Source organism: Vipera ursinii (assembly GCF_947247035.1).
Source record: "Vipera ursinii genome assembly, chromosome: 3".
NCBI lineage: Eukaryota > Metazoa > Chordata > Lepidosauria > Squamata > Viperidae > Vipera > Vipera ursinii.
Genome location: NC_139516.1, coordinates 184605745 through 184626630, shown reverse-complemented (window position 1 = coordinate 184626630; position 20886 = coordinate 184605745). Strand labels below are relative to the sequence as shown.

Here is a 20886-nt window from a genome sequence, read left to right as displayed (position 1 = left end):
TGCCCACCTTATCTATGTTCACTTGCAAAATACCCACAGAAACGGCTGCCCTCCTAGGGAATGTATCTCATTTATGACCCACAAAATATTGATGTCATTCCAATAATAAAACAGGATCTGCAACATCACTGTCTAATTCATGGATAACCAGCTGGTGTGCCCTAGTAATGCATTCCATTCTGCTTAATCAATGGCTTCCTGCTACAAATTAGAATTACGTTTGTACACCCCCACATTTAGAGTATCAAGTTCATTTGGAGGGTAGATCTAACCCTGAATTTTCTCTTCAGGTTCAGAGCTCTTCCTCCTCATTCAGAGAAGGAAAATGGAACAGCCATGAATCTCTTAGATGCTATTCAGTTATCAGGATTTGGGCATTATAAGATTTTAATAAATAAATGAATAATAAATACTCAAGGGGCTATAGAATTCAAAAGCATTGTTTTGTTTTTAATGTGTTATATGGCTAGCTATCAATTTTTAAAAATGAGAAAAGACATTTAAATATTTTTATACTGCAGCAATGAATATGTGAGTTACCATATGTCCAACTGTAATTTTTATCTGTATTGCAGTTTAGAAACCAGGAACAACTTTATTGATTAGAGAACAAATCTAAAATACAATGTTTTTATTTAAATTATAACATTATTTTTAATGGTTTCCTTCATTCTTTTCTTTACACATAATAGCATTTCATTTAGATTCATTAACATCTGTAATTAGAAAAATAAAAGCACACCAACATTAAGTTATGGTTCTGATTCATGATTAAAATGCAAAACAATATTTACACATCAAACTATTCAAAAGCTAAGACATTTATTCTTCAGCACTAATAGCTGCATTTGAAGGACTATGTTGAGTCAAAATATCCTAAATCAGAGGAAGAATGTCTACTTCAGAATGCATTCATGTACTTCCATTAAAGATTCAAGTTATTTAGTGCATGTAAGATTTTATTCTATAAAGTTAAGCTTTGTAAGAAATGGCTTCATTTTTGTGGCTTATTATCCAGCCCATTAGCAATCTGCAAAAGACGATGTTATGTTGCAGTGCCAACATCAACTTCACAGCAATTCTTATTAAGTATCAGATCCTAAATACATCCACCCTGCTGTAACTATGCTTTTTCTTTTACTGATGGCCTTTCCCTTTTCACTATAAACAAACATGAGAAGACAAAAGAACAGTAGGAAAAGAGAGGAGGAGGAATGAGGCAAGTGCATGTATCACATTTTGATTTGTGCTCAGCAGGAAGAACTAATAGCAATAACTTATTGGAATGAGGCTCTAACTTCTCTGCTCTTCAGAGGCTGACAAGGGCGCCAATTGTCAACCATGTTGCATTGAGATTCATTTTCCTTATTGAAGCAAAGGCAGCGGATTTTGTTGATCTGGAGGAAAGAAAAGACATTAGTATTTATCTACTTCAAGCAGAATTCTTAGGTTGTATCATAAGATTTATTAAGAACACAATATTTTCCTTTGTGTATGTTGGCACAAATAAAAAATCGCAAATAGTCTCCCATCCTACTTTTCCCAGTCCGGCATTGGCTTCGATTGTTTTGGGCGACTGTAGAAGTTGAAATGCAACTTCTGTTGCATTTGTCATGAATGTTCTAGGTTGAGGAAATCTGGAGCACAAAATAATGGGTTGGGTCTCATGGTTCAATTTGATATAAGACAGATATGTGGGTTCAAATTATAGAAAATATACTTAAGAATATCCTGGATTCCTATGTTCTTTACATGTAATATAACAACTCGTGTTGGATCTTTGTATATTTTAATATTTCTGCATGTGCCTGAATTATACAGAGCAATACATGATAAAGGGAGAGGAGAATTCATGTCTAGTTTTAATTTACTGGAGCATAGATGTGTACGTAGATGTTATTCTGCACATTCATCCCTATCAAATCTCTTACACATGTTGATGCACACAAAATGAAGTTAACTATGCTGGTCAATGTAATTTTTATATCATTTAACTGACTAGAGGTATTGTGTCTATGAACTGCCCCAACTGAATGAAAACAGCTTATACTAGCAAAAAGAATGCTTCATTATATGGTAGCCTATTTGTATAGCAGCAAAAATATGTGCTTTTTTTCTGGGCATCTCTCATCCATGTGTGTGTTTGTTTGTGTGTGTGTGTGTGTGTGTGTGTGTGTGTGTGAGAGAGAGAGAGAGAGAGAGAGAGAGAGAGAGAGAGAGAGAGAGAGAGAGAGAGAGAGAGAGAGAGAGTGCATTCATGCAACTTGGTCAGATGACTGAAAACATATTTAGTGTATCTATAATCTCAAACACCTACAACATTATGGGACTACAAAATTTTCTTCTCATCCCATAGTTCAGATACCAGAAATGCTCCTGTAGCACTTCTAAATATGTTCTTCATCCTCGATACAATCTCGGTAAGACTTCAACTTTATTTATTTATGCAGACCTTTGTACATTACTCACTTCAGAAACTGAATCACAATAAATCCATACAAAAAAGCATCCATCCATCCATCCGTCCATCCACCCACCCTGTATCAAGGAAAAACTAGTCTCAAACTGAAGGTAGAATCTGAAAGAGGTATTCCAATCCACTTTTAGCATTGAAATACTCTGTGGAATCAAAAACAATTAACAGCCTTGCAAGAGTGTAAAACTTTTGAAAGTTTATACATTTCAAGAAGTGGGCTGACTCACAATGCAAGATTTATCAGTGATAAGGGTCAACTCTGGGACCTGATCCCCTTCACTCCATAGGGAATAAAGGGCCCTCAGCATCCCCTCTCAATGATTGCAAGGACTGAGAGCAAGAAATCAGAAGTCTTGTGAAAAAATTTTACGACCTTGTAGTTCCTTAATTTGGGGTAGAGTCAGGGTGACTGAGTGGAACTGAATGTTTACTGCTGGATGCCCTTCCTGACTCCTATGTGGAGTTCACAGCTGTTATTTTTTCTTTGTACCCTGAGAGAAATATCTGCCATTACTTAGGATTGAATTATCAATCTTCCAAATTGCAATTGAATTTCTCAACAATGTGACTATCTAAATCCCAGTCTCAATTTTTTGTCACCTTGGCACATTTCAGCAATTAAAAATGCTTAATATCCATGCCATCATGCAAAATCACACTGAGCCAACTACACCTAAAGGCACTTCTAACATAAATACGCAACACTGAAAGCCTACTGTCTGTCTGTGTGTGTGTGTGTGTGTGTGTGTGTGTGTGTTTGTGTGTGTGTGTGTCCATATCCATGTGGGGTAGGAGCAAAAGCAGTTTCATGTTGCTAAGTCTAGTATTGTGAAATTCAGTTGGAAAAGCCATTTGCCCAAGCTCTCTAATTATATATTACAGGGGAGATTAGTAACTCCTAGTGGCAAAAAAGTGGGGAGCGCAATGTGTGAAGCAAATGAATTTACCTGTTCTTTGCTCACAGATACAGGCTCCTTCAGAACAATCCAGATGACACATTCAAGCAAAGGAGGTGTGGTCAGTGATCCTGGGTAAGTCCAATAGTCAAGAGAGGCAGGTAGAAGACCAGTGGGATCAAAGTTGGTAAAGTTAGCCTCCTTCTCCTAGAAGAGAGAAGTTTGATAAAACAATCTAGCATAGTGTTTCTCAACCTTGGCAACTTTAAAATGTATAGATTTCAACTCAGTTCCCACAATTCCCCAGTCAGAAATTCTGGGAATTGAAGTGCATTACGAAATGTATACTAATTTTTTTTTTTAAAAAAATGATTTAATGCAGGGGTAGGCAACCTCGGCTCTTTTATGACTCATGGACTTCAACTCCCAGAATTCCTGAGTCAGCTACTCAGGAATTCTGGAAGTTTTTTTTTTTTAATACTATTTCTATACCGCCCTTCTCCAGAAGGACTCAGGGCGGTGAACAGGGCAAGAATAAAAATACAGATTACAAAAGTTAAAACAAGATTAAATAAATGCCCACATACTAAAATACATCTTTAAAACCCAATAAAATAACCATAACAAACCCCACCAATCCCTTCATCAGGCCAGGCCAGCTTGTTCAAAAAAGTATGTTTTTAGCTCGCGGCGAAAGGAGCGAAGGTCGGGCGCCGTCCAGAGCTCAAGTGGTAGCTGATTCCATAGCTCCGGGGCGCCCACAGAGAAGGATCTCCCCCTGGGGGCCACCAGTCGACATTCTCTGACCGGTGGCACCCTGAGGAGGCCCTCTCTGTGGGAACGCACAGGGCGGAGGGAAGTCGATGCCGGCAGCAGGTGTTCCCTCAGGTACTCCGGCCCCCTGCCATGTAGGGCTTTGAATTACTAGTACCTTGAATCTCATGAGTCATGAGTCATGAGTCCATGAGTCATAAAAGAGCCGAGGTTGCCTACCCCTGGTTTAATGCAACTATAATGATAAAGAAGAGTATGTGCTATTTTACATCCTCCCTGAGGGATACGAAGTGAACAAAAACTTTTAATATATGTAGCTAGAAATGAAAAGTAAACATTTCTAATATGTTTAAATATAACATTTTTAAACAAGAAGATATAGTTAAACATTGCCATTTAAAGTCCAGATTAAAAGCAATTTCATTTCAACCTCCCTTCAGTAAATGTTTTTTCAATGAATAATGAAATGCACAGCTCAGATATTCTTGGTTACCAAGAAAAGGAAGCACTTACTTTGTGTTTAATGGAATCTAGTACATCAACAACTTTCTGTAGTCCAAGACAGGGACTTCCTACCTGTGAAATTAAAGGATAAAAAGAAACTTGAATTATGCCTTGTGCTCATGTGCATGTGAAGAAGCCTTTTAAATTCAGCCCATTGATCTCTTTCCAAGTAATTAATCTAAATTCAAAATTAAAATCAATACTCAGGTTCCAAAACAATATTGACTCAATTTATCCTCTATTACCATTTTTGGGAAATACATTTGGAAAAGCAAATTTACCAATTACAATGGAATGTAACTGCATAGAGTGACATGAAAATGTACACATAGTATATATATACAATGAAGTATAACAAAATGTGCATAACCACAGTTCAAATATATGTAATTTTTGTTGCTTATTATTTTATGCAGTTAAACTATTTAAGCTCAACTCTTCTGATATACGTAAAAGGAAAAATAAAAAATCTACTAGATGCACCAAATCCATACAATTGATATAATAGCTACATGTCCATATGAATTTTGTATTTGTATCTCATATTTGATGCAAGAATCTTGCAAGATTCTGCTAAACATGGTTAAGAAGCTTTATTGGTAAGTTTATCTGTTTTTCTGCAATGTGTTTGTTCAATTACTTGAATCATAAAGGCTTATTTTCTCTGCAAACCATGTAGCTTGTTTGAAATCATGTTGCATATAAATTAAGTCAATTTCTGATAAGATTTGCCCACCTGACTTTCAGACCCTTTCCAAACTTAAGAGTCTTTTTTTTAAAAAAAATAACTGACCTCTTCAGTTTTCACTAGAAATTAATATAAAGGGAACAATGTTATCATAGAAGTATCTGGAATGACTGTAGGCAGTTAATTCAGCCCAAAGCCCAAAGTCACCTTGTTCAATAAATATTCTGAAAATACAAAGATTACAGAAGGAAATATAAAGATACTAACCTTCAAAAACACTCCCACAACTGCCAGGCCATCAGGATACTTTAAAGCTTCCTCAAAAGCTCCATATTTTGTATTCCAATGAACCAAGTGGAGCTGGAATAAAATAAAAAATGCAGAAGACAGAAAACATCCCATTAGCAGGTTTTCCTTTGAACAGACTGACTCAATAAATTATATATTAACCTTTGGCCTGAGTCTTTTGATTTCTGAGACATTAAAAGAAAGAACTGACTTATTAGTTCCTTTTCCCATGCAATAAAAAATTCAAATACATTATATTTCTCACACTGTCTTCTCATGCCATTCAGACCATTACTAATATGTGAGCAGATTGCCAATCTTCAGAAATTTCTGTGAAAGCAACAGCTATATTTTATATGTGAGAAGGGTCAGATAGATTAAAAAAATACATGCTAACAGCTATGAAAAAACGGTGCAAAATGCAGTAGCAAGAATGATCTCTGCAGTGCTTTTGCTATTCACTGGTTTTCTACCATGTCCATTGGCTTCTAATTTCCTTTTGGACCCAATTCAAACTGATGGTTACTGCACTCAGTGTCAATACAGTAGATTTTCCTACTTGTTGTCCATCTAGCTTCTACTAGAATAACCTTCTAGCTGTTACTCTGCATTGGGATCTCAACCTACCCAGGAGTGCCGGACTGGAGAAGCTGACCTAAAGAGTCCAAATCAGAGCACTTCCTCTTAGAAGTGGTAATGTATCCATTGCATTTATCATCAAAGTGATAGCTCTGTGTCATTTTCTGAGTAGTGAGGCTTGTAGAATAAGTACATCTTAGACTTAAGTATTAATATAGAACAACTATGTTAGTTACAGCAAATATAGGCAACTTTAGGTGGATGAAAAGTGACAATTGTTCCATCACCTAAAAAGCTGTCACTGAAACTAGTGGAATGGTAGTGGTATCATAAGAAAAGGCACAAAATATTTGAGGAACTGATTTTTCAGTGCTTTTAAAAATGGTTCAAAACCTCCCAAATGGTCCAAAATTGTGCTACTAATATTTGGCAGGAAAATGGCTCAAATTTGGTAGTGCAACCTTTTGTTAACTTGAAAAATACACGTATTTTTAATGAACATATTAAAAATAATGTTGCATCACTAAAGATTGTTCATTTTGCCACTGAATTTTAGTAGCAAAAATTTGGGAACCATATTCATGGAGGCTAGATATACCCTAGATTTTCTCAGTTACTTTCTGGATTATGAAAAACCTTTTTTATTTATTTCACTTTATTCCTCCTAAAAACTAACACTTTCTGGATTTTTAAAATTTGGATTCCTTCCGAGAAAGTTGGACTTAATAACCTAAATGTTCCTTCTAATTATACAATTCTAAGACTCCAATAACTGATTTTTTTAGCTTTCAATACTAATTGTATTTTTATTTTATTAGATTTGAATAATGATTCTTTATTGTTACAAATTTTGTCTTAGAATAAATAAAGTGTAGCCCTTATGAGTATCATACATAAATTTTGAAAGACTAGGATCTCTCAAAAATATATAAATTGGCCTGTAATCAGTATAATACCTGTGCATATGGCATTTATTTATTTATTTATTATTTATTAATTTAATTTGTATACCGCCCTTCTCCTGAAGGACTCAGGGCAGTGAACAGGGCAATAAATACTAAAATACAAAGTACAAAAATTAAGAAGAGATTAAACCATAATGCCCAATAAAACAGATAAATACATAAAAACATAATAAAATCCCAAAACCCATCAGACCAGGCCGGCTTGTTCAAATAAATAGGTCTTTAGATCACGTCAGAAGGAGCGAAGGTCGGGGGCCATCCGGAGCTCTACCGGTAAACGGTTCCACAGATCAGGCGCACCCACAGAGAACGCCCTCCCCCTGGGGGCCACCAGTCGGCACTCTCTGACCGGTGGCACCCTGAGGAGGCCCTCTCTGTGGGAGCGGACTGGGCAGAGGGAACTTGACGCCGGCAGCAGGTGCTCCCTATGGTACTCCGGACCCATGCCATGTAGGGCTTTAAAGGTCATTACCAGCACCTTGAATCTCACCCGGAAGACAACTGGCAGCCAATGCAGCACGTGGAGCAGAGGTGTAACATGGGAGTATCGGGAAACCCCCAACACAACTCTCGCGGCTGCATTCTGCACCAGTTGGAGCCTCCGAGTGGTCCTCAAGGGCAGCCCCATGTAGAGAGCATTACAGTAGTCTAACCGAGAGGTCACGAGCGCATGAGTGACTGTATGCAAGGCATCCCGGTCTAGATAGGGCCGCAACTGGCGCACCAGGCGAACCTGGGCGAAGGCCCCCCTAGTCACAGTTACTATATGATCTTCTAAAGAAAGCTGTGAGTCTAGGAGGACACCCAAGTTGCAAGCCCTATCTACGGGGGGTAAGGACTCATTTATAAATTCTATTAGATCAAACAATTATAGTAAAGCTTTAAGTTCCTGAAATTCGATTCTTTACTTTTACAAGTAGGAGTAAGTACTTTTGAATTGGAACTTTTTTCAGAATAAACATATCTAGATTATAAAATATGAATATACATATTGTAATATGTTACGTAACTGTTTCACTAGTAACAGTCTCAGTTTTGTCTATTAAATCTTACTGCAGAAACTGGTAAATTACTAGTTTTTAAATATTTCATCAAGAATATTTATTCTCCTCTCTTACCTGGAACACAATGTTTTTAATGCACAGATTCTGAATGAGATATAAGCTTTGATAATGATAGAGAACTTGAAACAGCCTATATTAGAGGAACCCCTTTTTAAGACCACTCAGTGTAATGAGATTCAGTTATTATTATTCTCATTTCAATTTGCTATAAGAAGAAAAGGATGAATGGTTTTTATCCTGTCCTCACAAGTCAGTATTAAAGTATACCTAAAAATAAAAAACTGGGGCAACATAAGAGTCTTCAGGCTAATAATATTACTAGACAGAGAAGGGCAGCAGCAAAATGTTTCCATGTTAATGGATGGATTGCTAAACAACTTTTGATTAGAGAGTAATTCCAGCTGCCATCATGTATTAATTTGGCCAATTCTTATATATTTAATATTCAATTCTAATACTGTATATTTCAGCATATTTTTCAATAGTGAATACACATATACTCACACACACAAAAATAAACACTTGGAAATTAATGAAGGTCTTACCTCGGCATCATATTTCACCCCATCAACAGTGTGTTCAGAACCCTGGCCTTCACAGGATCCCCAATGAATATGGAACTGCTTTAATTTGTAAATTCCTTCAACTGGGCCACCTTTCAGCACTGAAATAAAAAATAGCCACAGTAGACTTCATCCATAAACTGGTGCCTGACTAAAAGTGTCTTATAACAAAAAGGCAGAATTGTTTTTTTTTATATTGAGTCAATTTTTGGAGTATAGTTTTTTGGTTATAGTGTCTTTACCAGGTTAAGCAATGTGATAAGAACAAACAGTATGAAAATTATGAAGATACAGTAATTTACCCTCATAAGAAATTTCCCACTGACTTTAAGATTGCACATTGATAAAATATGATCTTGCTGTGATAAACTGAATTTGTCCTCCATATCAGCTGAGAAGACATTTAAAAAAAACTGATAAAAATTTATTAAAGATCATAATGTGCACATACAAAACACGTCCTGTGATCTTTAATCTTAATATGAGCTAATTTCATAGAAACATCTGCATGCAAAGAAAGCAATTATATTTTTTGACATTTGACAAGTCTAAATCTCAGTTGGCCCTATACAGTTACAAGATTTAGAGCATTTCAGTGCTTTGAAAAACATAATTTTCCCTCAATTGGCTACTACTAATAGAAGTTGACTTGCTACCTGGTGTTCTTCAATCATGGAGTAACAAAAGAGACAGAAATCTACAAAAATACAAGCCAAGATATTTCTGTACAACACAGTTCACCTATAGTTTCTCAAAAGCTAGGGCAGATGGCCTTAATATATATGTATGCCATGCCAAAAAAGTTATTATACAGGAGTAGAATTTTTCCCCCAAATATTTCATGTTTAAAAATTCTGTATTACAGCTGACCTGAGTTAAACTAGTAAGGATTATAAAGGATTAGGCTGTTTTGTCATTCACTTACCCACAGGCCATTATTGAGTTCAATCAGGGTGAATTCTAATGATTATCCAACAGCCTACCAACAGGGCAAACTGTCATTTTGGGCCAGGATTTTTTTTTAAAAAAATACTATCTCTCACAAGCACACTTTCTATGTTTGGTAATTTTTAGTTCAGAATTAGCACAAGCAGAAAATTATGGGCAGGATGATTATCTTAACTTCCTTGTTTAGAACCTTTACAACCAGTCAGGCAAAACTGTTCACATGTTTAAAAATGTACTTTAGTAATTTTTTCTGATAAACAGCAGCTGGTTATCTAAGAGAAGTCAGCAGGAGACTGATAGGAGCACAAGGTTTAACTTTAAGAGATAATTTGGGGGAAACAACCTTCCCTAAATGGCTTGTATTTATAGATATTACTTACTGGCTGTTTATCAACAATTACCCTAAATGTACCTTGGAGAACTGACTTCTATTTAAAGACACAAAAATATCTGTATCTCAAGTCCTCATATGACATAGGAGACCTAGGCTAATTTCATATAGAACTATCTCCTAGAATGGTATCACTTGCAGGTAGAAACAATGTCCACAAACCTATAAAAAAATAATTTAGCTGCTTGGTTATGTGTTTAAAAAAATCATACTAAACCACAGTTTTTAATTGCCTGCATAAAAAATGATATCTATCATATACTGTAAATAAGCTATGGTGATATTCATACAACATGCTTAAATAGTCAGCCGCTCATTGGCTGTCTTTAGTTATTATTAATTATCTTCTCTTTCAATGCAGCCTGTCTCACAGATTTGTTACTAGGAAGATAAAATGAGGGGACGCCTTCATTAATGCTGCCTAATTAATGTAATAAAGTGATATAATTCCTATATAACTATATAAAAAGTGCCCTGTTGGATCAGACCCCTGGTCTATCCAGTCCAGTAGTCTGTTCTCATAGGAACCAACTAACTGCACAGGGAAGCCAATCGCAGATGCCCTTCAGAGGCAGCCACATTGCCATCAGGGCCAGTAGCCATGGAGCTCCATGACTGTCATATATAAATCCTTAGAAATTATATGACATGGAGCTCAATGGCTTTCTAAGAATGTGGAGAGAAGATTGTCAAACAGACTTATACTGTATGATGTGGGAAAATAGGCTTGTCCTTTTGATGGATTTACTCATTCCCCCAAGCCTAAATGTTCTTTCTCATGAGTAAGTTATATTGATTTCAGTGTATGAAGTTTATAAAATATGCGAAAATACCTAAAACTAAAATATTGTACTATTTGATGTTTGAAAACAATTACATATAGAAAAGAAACTATTATTACTACTATTACATTTAGGATAAAAATCAGATAATTCAAATGATGAATGAACATATTTCACCTAATAAAAATTACAATGAAGAAATTGAAGAAAAATGTCTGGGACAAGGATGGGGCTTTTCCTTCTGGACAATTATGTCTTTATAGCCATGAAACTCTACAGATACTCTATACCTATATTACTTGTGGCATGAAAAGAACTTCCAAAATTATGCTGAAAAAGGGTCTTATAAAGAAGTAGGCTGTCCTTGCTTGATAGCCACTGACTATATCAGAAAATTCAGCCTGGGTGAGGTTTAACTGTTATGTGTGGTTCTATAGGATATTTCGGGAGTACTTTTATAAGAGAGTTGCATGAGTAATCCCTCCAAAACATCTGTTTTATCAAAGATTCTAACTGCCAAAGTAGCAGAGGTATCTTTAGTAAGTTATTTTTTCTGCATCCTTGTATGTTTCAGCTAGCTATGCACTGAATTATTAATAAAAATATATTATAAAAACATGCTTCAAAAAGTATTAATTATGTAGAGCAATTTACCTATAACAATGCAAATTACAGTAAAATTAGTTAGATAATTAAGTACTAATTAGACCTTAAAGACCCATGTATGTAAGACTGAAATGATCCCAACAGTCATATGTGAACTTTTGATCTTTTCCATTCCTCTCTCTCTCTCTCTCTCTCTCTCTCTCTCTCTCTCTCTCTCTCTCTGTGTGTGTGTGTGTGTGTGTGTGTGTGTAATTGAAAAAGCTTTTGAATAATTTTATTGACTTTATCTACAATGGATTATGGACTAATATCACAATCACCTTGCCCTTATTTAATCATTGATTTACTGTTCATATGCACAAATAAGCCAGTTTTATCATAACCTCAAGAAAGCAGAATTCACACCTTTGACCATAGGAGTAAATGTAGACAAGCCATCAAACAACATAGCAGAACAAAGTACAGCTTGGGACACAAAGCTGATTCTAACAATGCTTGGATTTTAAAAATTACTCGGGTGAATGGTGTAGTGTACAATTACAAGCTTCCATAAAATTTAATGTTTCTTTCCCTGAAAATAAAAGTAAAAGTAGGGGCTAGCTATGTTGGCTGAGAATTCTGGATATTTAATCCCAACATAAACTGAATGGCACAGGTTGGTTAAGTTGCTTGTACAATGCAACGTATTTGTTATTTGTCTTGGCACTTTGGTCAAAACCAAGCATCAGAAGAAACAGATGCTACCTTGCAGCTTCAAGGCAGAGCCAGGCCAAATGGTATATATGCACTAAAGGGCCAGAGAAGCAACTAAAGGAAAGAGGTTTATATGCTCTGATCCATTCCATACATTGTTGCATCACTATGAGGCTCTGTTTCAGTGGATCTGAATCTGGATTTTGAGGAGCAGCTCTACACATTTTCTAATCAAATCAGCCCATCAAAACTTTGCACATCCTAATACACTGTAACGATTATAAAAAATCATGTAATTGATCTATTGGTAATAAACAATTAGAGAAATTTCGATGTTATGTATTTTAATAAGCTATTTATATAATTTATTTATAAAAATACTAAAGTCAGGACACAAATAAAAAAATAAATATTAATATTATGTAGACACCATGTTTAAGCAGAGTAACATAACATATTTCCACTTTATTATCTAGTTTGGGAAAATAGCAACCACCAGACATAGTTAAAGAGACTACGGCAAAGTTAGGGAGGGGAAAGAAATTGAAGAAGCCTTAAACATTATTACAAATGTTACCCTGCATACACATTTTGCAAAAACAACAGACCAATCAAAATATTGGCAAAATTAACCACAGGAAGACAGTGAATCCTATCAGCATTCTGTAAGGCAGGGGTGTCAAACTCAATTTCACTGAGGGCCGCATCAGCATTGCGGTTGCCCTCAGGGAGCCAGGTGGATATGGCCTGGGTGGGCATGGCCTACTGGGTGGGCGTGGCTAGAGTGCGTATGGCCTACTGGGTGGGCGTGGCCAGCTCTACATTGTTCACATCAAGGGTGCCTATGGGTGCCTGGGCAGGAGTGGGACAGATCTGAGGGTCTCTGGCAGAAGGAGGGTCTCTGGGCCAGGGCCAATGCAGTTTGGGCCATTCCCTCACTGTTTCCAGGATGGCTTCACGGGCCACATGAAACCACTTCGCGGGCCGGATCCAGGCCCCGGGCCTTGTGTTTGACATGTCTGCTGTAAGGCGACTGTTTAATTAATGAGTAGTCTATATCCACTATTTTACCATTTGAGCATTTGCAATGCTTCTGATACTGTAAAGAAGAGATCATTAAATGTTATACTTACACTTTAAAAGATCCTGTGTCAAGCCCTGCCTGTCATCATGCTAACTGTAAAATAATTACAAGGTGAACATCTGTGAAAAAGCAGCACAGATAATTTCTAAAGTTCATTATATTATCCTTCACTAGTTTCCTGATTCCTACAACAGTTATAAACTTTGAAAGTCAGGATAAAAAAATGTAAACATCAACATATGTTCTAGAATCTAGTATAAATAATAGAACAGCCACAGAATGTTCTCGTCTTTCAAAGTAATGCATTACAGTCTTAAATTTGTAATGCTGTATGCAGCATCTTGGTGTTTTTAGAAGAAAATGGATGTTTAAACTAGTCATTTTGAGAACTCAGCAGTCTAATTCTAATATATATGGGATCTATGGAGTGGCAGACTGGAAAAATATTGATATACTTATTTCCTTCTCCTTCCCATATTTTTATACTTTTAAAAAAATTCTGCAGAAAATAGAAAGTGGGCCGTGAGACAAAACTGGCTATAAATGAAAGCTTGAAAAGATCTTTAGAGCTATTTTTGTCACATTGTTACTCTCTCCAGCTAGCTGACCTAGTCGCAGTCTGAAGGATAACAACAGAGATCCCTCTGTTCTCCTTAGAATACTGAATTTCTGAATTTTCACCAGTTTGGCTATCACTGGCCCTGTTGCCTTTCTCCAGCCAAAGAGGGAGGGGGACTTAAGAGCATGAAAAGTAACTAGGAGGGAATGAACAGTTACAAAATTATGCCACAGACATGCTGTAGATAATTTGATATATCTTCTAATGCAAAACAAGGTAATTCTTGCAGAAATATGAACATCATATCTGTTTTTAAGAATTAGCTTGCAAGTGCATATGGACAGTAGAGAGTTTCTCTTTCCCTCAGAACTGTGAACAAAAATCTCAAATTCCTGCCCATTCTTCAATTATCATAGCTTATATCTACATGCCTACATTTCTGCTGCTACATTTTCCTTCCTCTCTCCGTTTCCCTGCCCAAAACAACCAAAGCAAAAAGTGTATCTTTCTCAATAATCACTAAGTTTACAACCAGAACAAAATATGTAAATATATAGCTTTTATACTGTGACTACTCATGCATGCAAACTCACTAGAGGCTGAGATAATAAAAAGGATGCAAAAAATCCATTACAAGAAGAAACATAAAATGAGCGTCCTTACTATTTATGTTTTGCGTGTAGTTTTCTTGTCATATTTCAGACACGAAATTTTATTAAGGGGTCTGGATGCAAGATATTGGACTTCTTCTGACTGCAATAAACTGAGAAGGTAATTCTGGGCAAGAATTAGAAACCTCTTCCACTCAGAAAAGATATCCTGCACCGATGCCTGCATTTAGGGGTATTTTTCTTTTTATTACAAGGAATGCTAACAGTAAAACGGATTATACACACCTTGGCTACAATGCAAAACCCATTTTCTTCCAGAGCAGTCCATTTAAATATAAAAAGAAGCAGGGTTTGAACTATGGCTGCTGCATGGCTATTTGGAATACTGTTTGGAAAGCTTACAAATCCAAGCTTTTCTTTGAAGGTATTCCCTCAGTGAGGCTGCCAACATGGGGAGGAAATACAGAACATTTGCTTAAGCAATGGGAACCAGGTAGTGCTGAGAGACAAAGCAGCCCCTTTGTTTTTAAGGTCATCATGTCTCAGATTAGAAAGCTCATTCATGGATACTGAAAGGGGGAAGAAGATTGCATTTAATCAAGATGATTAAAATGCAAACTTTCAAACTCCTGTTCCTAAGATCAGCTTTGCACTGCCAGCAATTGCAGAGTCATCATAAAGAACAGAGAACTTGCAAAATACTAAAAAGAGGGAGTTAATTTAGAATTATTGTGAATAGAGCATTCTCCAGCAAAAGATGACTAACTGAAACATATGGAAATGTGGGGGAAATGTTGTTTTGCTTCTTATTGTTTAAATCAAAGAATATTAAATGGAGAGAATTGGAACCTAATGACAACTAGAATCACTTATCTTGAGATAATCATGACTTATATGTTCCTGAATAATGGATGATCCTTGTCATAAAATGAGCTTCCACTTAATGTTGATTCAAAACGACATTATACTGATGGGATATTTCATATATCAACATTCATAAAACTTCCCCAAAACAGTACACAAAAGTCTGTTGAGTTTTAGTTTTAGTTCCACTGTTTGATCTGGGAACTATCAAATGAATATTTTATTTTTCTCTGTCCTCCACTTTCTTTAATCCAAGCCCTCAGCTATACTTATTATCTATATTGTATTTTTTTCACAGAAAAAATACAGGAATGTTACAGTACAAAACATCCAAGTTTCATAAATGGGTGTTGTTCACACTGATATTATTACACAACTTCTAGATTGCTTGGAAAACAATATATACCCATAGAACTCAGGCTGAATATAAGAATGTTAACATGCATGATGAAATACAGGTAAGCCTCAACTTACAACCATAATTGAGCCCAAAATTTATGTTGATAAGTGAGACATTTGTTAAGTGAATTTTGCCTCACTTTACGACCTTTCTTGCAATAGTTATTAAGTGAATCATTGCAATTGTTAAGTTAGTAACCCAGTTGATAAGTGAATCTGGCTTCCCCATTGACTTTGCATAAGATGCATCAGAAGATCGCATAAGATGGCCACATGATGCTAGGACACTGCAACCGTCATAAATATGAACTAGTTGCCAAGTATCCGAATTTTGATCATATGATCATGGGGATGCTGCAACGGTCATGCAAAAAATAGTTGTAAGTCCCTTTTTTCAGTGCTGTTGTAACTTTAAATGGTCACTAAATGAATTGTTGTAAATCAAGGACTACCTGTACAGGCAGATGTAATTTAGTTATTTTATACTTCATCTTTTTTAAAATAAATAACTCAAGCTAGCAAACACATCTAATACTCCTCCCTCCTCTTATTTTCCTCACAACAACCCTGTGAGGAGATCTGGGCTGAGAGACAGTGACTGCCCCAAAGTCACCCAGCTGTTTTGGATGTCTAAGGCAAGACCAGAACTGATGGTACCCAGTTTCTATCCTGGTGCCTTAACCACTAGACCAAATTGGTTCTAGATGCTTTGGATATCAAGCTGAAAAGATGCTTTGCTGCATGCTAAAGGTAAGGTAAAGGTAAAGTTTCCCCCGCACATGCGTGCTAGTCGTTTCCGACTCTAGGGGCCGGTGCTCATCTCCGTTTCAAAGCCGAAGAGCCAGTGCTTGTCCGAGGACGTCTCCGTGGTCATGTGGCTGGCATGACTAGACGCCAAAGGTGCACGGAACGCTGCATGCTACAGCTGTTTAAATAAGATGAATCCTTTTCTGGGGTTTGCATAGTAATTGCATAATCCCAGGAAATCCCAGGCATGTTTGAGTCAAGAAGGCAGTAATAGCACATCCAAGTCCACTCTAAACCCACCTGCTTGTACAGTGTCAGTGCCTCCAAAGCTCAAATATGCATTTTGCTGGGACCACACATTATCAGTGTGAAACCAAGAAAATAGGCAGCTTCTTTAAGGAAATACACATGGCCATACTTATCCCAAAGCATCTTTTTGACTTCAGACCCACTGTATGGCATATCCCCAGTATGTAAATATTAATCTTGTTGGACTATGAAAATCCAATATTTTGGATATGTTTGCAAAACTATACAAATATATCTGGGAAAGAAATCTGCTATGGATTAACTTTGGAATCGATACAGGATTGCAATGTTACACTGGTGTTTGGAGGGGGGAATATACATTCCAATAGTCTACCCAAACTTCTCCAATTTAATGATGCCCAGATGGCAAGGACAATAGATTACTGGCTGAACTAATAACTCCCAATGCCCCTTTCATCACTATTCACAGTGGCTAATGAAAGTTATAGTCTAACATATCCAGAATATGTTACATGGGGAAAAGGAATAGTTGTCTCTCTAGACTGCTTCTCTAGCGGTAACTTCTTGAACTTTTTAATATTACTGTACTTGATACACAGCCTGCCCCCATTGCTGTTCTATTAGCACAAGATGGTTCACTGGTTTTAGAAGACCTATTTCTATTGGAAAAATATCACCCATAAAAATAGACTTTTAGCATTGTCTGGTTATATGGAACTCTGGTTAAAATAAAGGAAACAAAAATACCCCTCTACCATACATCAATTAAGTTCTCTCTAGTAAGCCCTTCCTTCCCCCTTTGCTAATGCTTCCATCTCTCCTCCCCCAAAGCCTTAACCTAAGAAAACTCATGAAATACTAACCACACTTGTCTCCAGAGTCATCAAAGACCACATTAAAAGAGTGCCCATTGTTGACGATCTTCTTTGCTGCTGATGCATCATATGTGATTTTCAAGCTCTTCAGTGCAGGGTCGAACTTGGCAGATTTATGTTGGATGGCAATTGGTGACTGACGTTCTCCATTGGCAAGAGGGAAGTTCTGATGCCAAAAAGCAGGTCCTAAAACAGAGCAAGTAAAGTGCAAGAATGAAGCCCCCACAGCATGAAATAACACCAGGAAGGGGAAACAAAGAGGGTGGAAATCTTAATGTCTTAAGGCAGTTGAAACTCAGCAAGATAAAGATAAAAGATCAGGAAGATAAAGATAAAAGCACCTTTTATGGCTACATTCTTTTTATTAAAAGGCATAAGCTGCAGCTCACTTTACCAGTCTAGTTGTAGGAAGCTATGGGAGATGACCTTGAAGAAGTCTAGAAGCCATTAGGACAACAACAGGTGCAGAAGCATGCATTAAATCCAGGGAGGTGAGGAAATATTAGAAAAGACTCAGACTGGCTCCTCTGAATCCCCTGAGTTATAACAGGGAAATTTGGTGGGGGGGGGGAGGGAAACAAGCAGACTTTTACTATTACAGCTGATGGCAATAAAGTATAGTTCTAATCTTCTTCTGGAAGCAGTTACCTGATTTGGTCTACCTCACAGGGCTGACAGTAGTCACTTTGTGCATCTGAGGAAATGAGCTGAAGCTGGCAAAAACATATGCCTTTTAATAAAACTTGTTAGTTGCAAAAGTTGCTACAGACTCCTGATTTTTTTTGCTGCTATTGACTAAACTGACTCTTCTCCTATCATAAAAAGATACCTAAAAGGTTTTTAACATTTTTGAAAGAATGAAGTTGTTTTGGCCAGATGGAATTTGAAGCTCAAATTATAGAAAGATCACATAGAGAAGCGGATGGAAAACGAGGGGAAGCCTGGTGTGGGTTGGGGGGGGGGCTATTTTTGCACAGATGTAGCAAGCTGGGGTATAGGGCCTGAGGGGTTTTTGAGATGAATGAAGCAGCATTACTCAGATTTCTCCACTAAGGTATTGTTGGGAATTAAAAGCTAAGGATGCTTATAATCTGAACAGTGACAAACTGGAAGTCTACCTCTCTTATTTAAACTGGTGCATCAAATTCAAGGAGATTCTAGGAATTTAACACTTAGCAACCAAAATTCACAGGTCACTCTTTCTTTGCAAAGCAAAACACTGGATGGCATATTTACATTTTCCCTTCCATGATTTTATTGCACAGATAAAAATAACAGCTTTCCAGTTGCTTACCCGAATCTAGGTAAGCAAACTTCTTTGTTCCTTAATTTAGGGGGAACAAAGTTCCCATCTCAAACAATCACTGGGCCTAGAAATTGCAAAGCAAAGTCTTGGAACGTTAAGTCCACATTCTAATGAAGTGCCTGAAGATACAACAAAATCCTCTCTTGGGAATTTCAGTTACCTAACAGAAACTGGAAGAAGTGAGGTTCCTTTGCCTTACAAGTGTCACTGCAGTTGCGACATAGTGTGTGTTCCAAAACTCTTTGTGAGCACTGCTTGGAAGGAGGATACAGCGGTAAGAGGCAGATGGAAGTTCAGGTGAGAAGAACTTTTCCCAACCTGTTGCTTTCAGGTATCCACAGCTCCCATCATCTCCAGTAGGCACAACCCTTGCTGCAGTTAGGTCCCATCTGAAGGTCAAATGGCTGGAGAAGAATGGCCTACCAACCTCCTCATCTATTTGCACCTGACTGATACCTTTGATGGGATTGTAGGGTTACTCTCTTCTACTTGGAACTCTCCTACCTGGAAATCTTATTAGTTCATATATTCATTCTCAGTCCGGCTCAAATGCTAAAAAGACCAAAGCACACACACACACACACACACACACACACCCGATCTCCCACCACCCACTCCACAATCCCATTTTTACTTCGCAACAATTAATATGGTGTAGCAGGCAATTTAAGCGGGCGCCCGGCAGAAGCTCCGCTTCGCCCAGAGCCGCGTCTCTGAAGGGCAGGCTTCCTTTGAGCCTCTGACCGGTTGAGCACACAGCCTATCCGGAACAAGCCGTGCCAGCTCAGGTACCGCAAGCGGCAGCGGGGTTAGCGTTCTCCTTTGGCTTGGCCCCAGAAACAGGAGCCCGTCCCGGAGCTCCGAGTGCCTCGGATCGAGGGGCCTCCCGCCGGCGACCCACTAGTCTGAGATCGTGCTCGGACCGAGGATGACCATCACCTTCCGCAGAGGAACTCACCGTTCTCCTTGCTGTAGCCCCAGGACATGGTGATGGTTCAGCTGTGCCGGGTACCGCCGCCGCCGTCTCTGCGCGCTCCGCCTGCTCTTCCTTGCCCGGAGGTGACAGACCCGGGCTTCTTCTCAGGGGCTTTTATAGGTCCCGACCAACTTCATGACCCTCGCGGAGTTCGCCGACGGGAGGGGGAGCAAAGGGGAGGGGAAGGGGGCGGCTCCCTGGCCAGCGCCACCGGCCGGGGGCGGAGAGAGCAGGACGGGCTGCCGGGCGGCGGTACGTGCGCTTGTCTTCTGCGCTTCCCGGAGCCGCCGTCGCTTTCCTCGCTGGGCTCCTGTTCCGTCACTGTAGGGAGAACCGCCGCCGTTGCACCGCGTCAGTCCAAGCCGGAGCCTGGCACAGCCAAGCGCTACCGCCTCGAGAGCGGCGCCGCGTTAAAGGAGCTTCTCGGCTCAGGGCCGCCGAGAAGATGGAGCAGTTACAGTTCGCTTTGCCGAGCCGGGGAAGCTCTTGGTTTAAGTCCGGCTCTTCAGGGCCTTCGCGCCGCCAGCCGCACCGCGCAGTTCCCCATCCCACGCGCTGGAGTCTCGTTCCTCCGGGAGGCGGGAAAAAAAATCACTCGCGGGAGTGACCTTGAGACGTGCTTGCGGGCGGGCGAAGCAGAGCCGGCCCGGCGGGTTTGCGGGCAGCGTCGTGATGCGGTGGCGGGGTTTTGCGCTTCGGGTTGGGACGTGACGGGAAGCGCGGGAGCTCTAGGGCAGCGTTTCCCAACCTTAGGAACTTGAAGATGCGTGGACTTCAACTCCCAGAATTCCCCAGCCAGCTATGCTGGCTGGGGAATTCTGGGAGTTGAAGTCCACGCATCTTCAAGTTCCTAAGGTTGGGAAACGCTGCTCTAGGGATTAATCTGAGCGCCGGAGGCTTCCCAGGGATCAGGGAGGACCGTTTGTGGTCCAGAACTGGCGCCCTGGACTTGCCGGGAAGATCGCAATGAGAGAACCG

General features: G+C 38.7%; 1 protein-coding gene across 1 annotated transcript; it reads right to left on the bottom strand.

The window, feature by feature from the left end:
• Positions 1–616: 616 nt before the first annotated feature.
• On the bottom strand, positions 617–20050 carry LOC310638535 (carbonic anhydrase 2-like). The gene is made up of 7 exons (XM_083359694.1): positions 19891–20050; positions 17615–17812; positions 8780–8898; positions 5606–5698; positions 4660–4722; positions 3424–3579; positions 617–1397 (listed from the first exon to the last, which is right to left on the bottom strand). Exons 1-7 carry the CDS (start codon positions 19916–19918, stop codon positions 1278–1280), a joined length of 777 nt encoding a protein of 258 aa, XP_083215820.1. The 5' UTR covers positions 19919–20050; the 3' UTR covers positions 617–1277.
• Positions 20051–20886: the final 836 nt, after the last annotated feature.

Excerpts from the sequence above, each read along its gene's own strand:
- LOC310638535 (XM_083359694.1), bottom strand. The coding sequence starts at position 19,918 with ATGTCCTGGGGCTACAGCAAGGAGAACG. Across the intron at positions 17,813-19,890 it reads GGGCTACAGCAAGGAGAACG|GACCTGCTTTTTGGCATCAG; the intron begins GTGAGTTCCTCT and ends GCTCTGTTTTAG. Across the intron at positions 4,723-5,605 it reads TTGTGGGAGTGTTTTTGAAG|GTAGGAAGTCCCTGTCTTGG; the intron begins GTTAGTATCTTT and ends TTAATTTCACAG.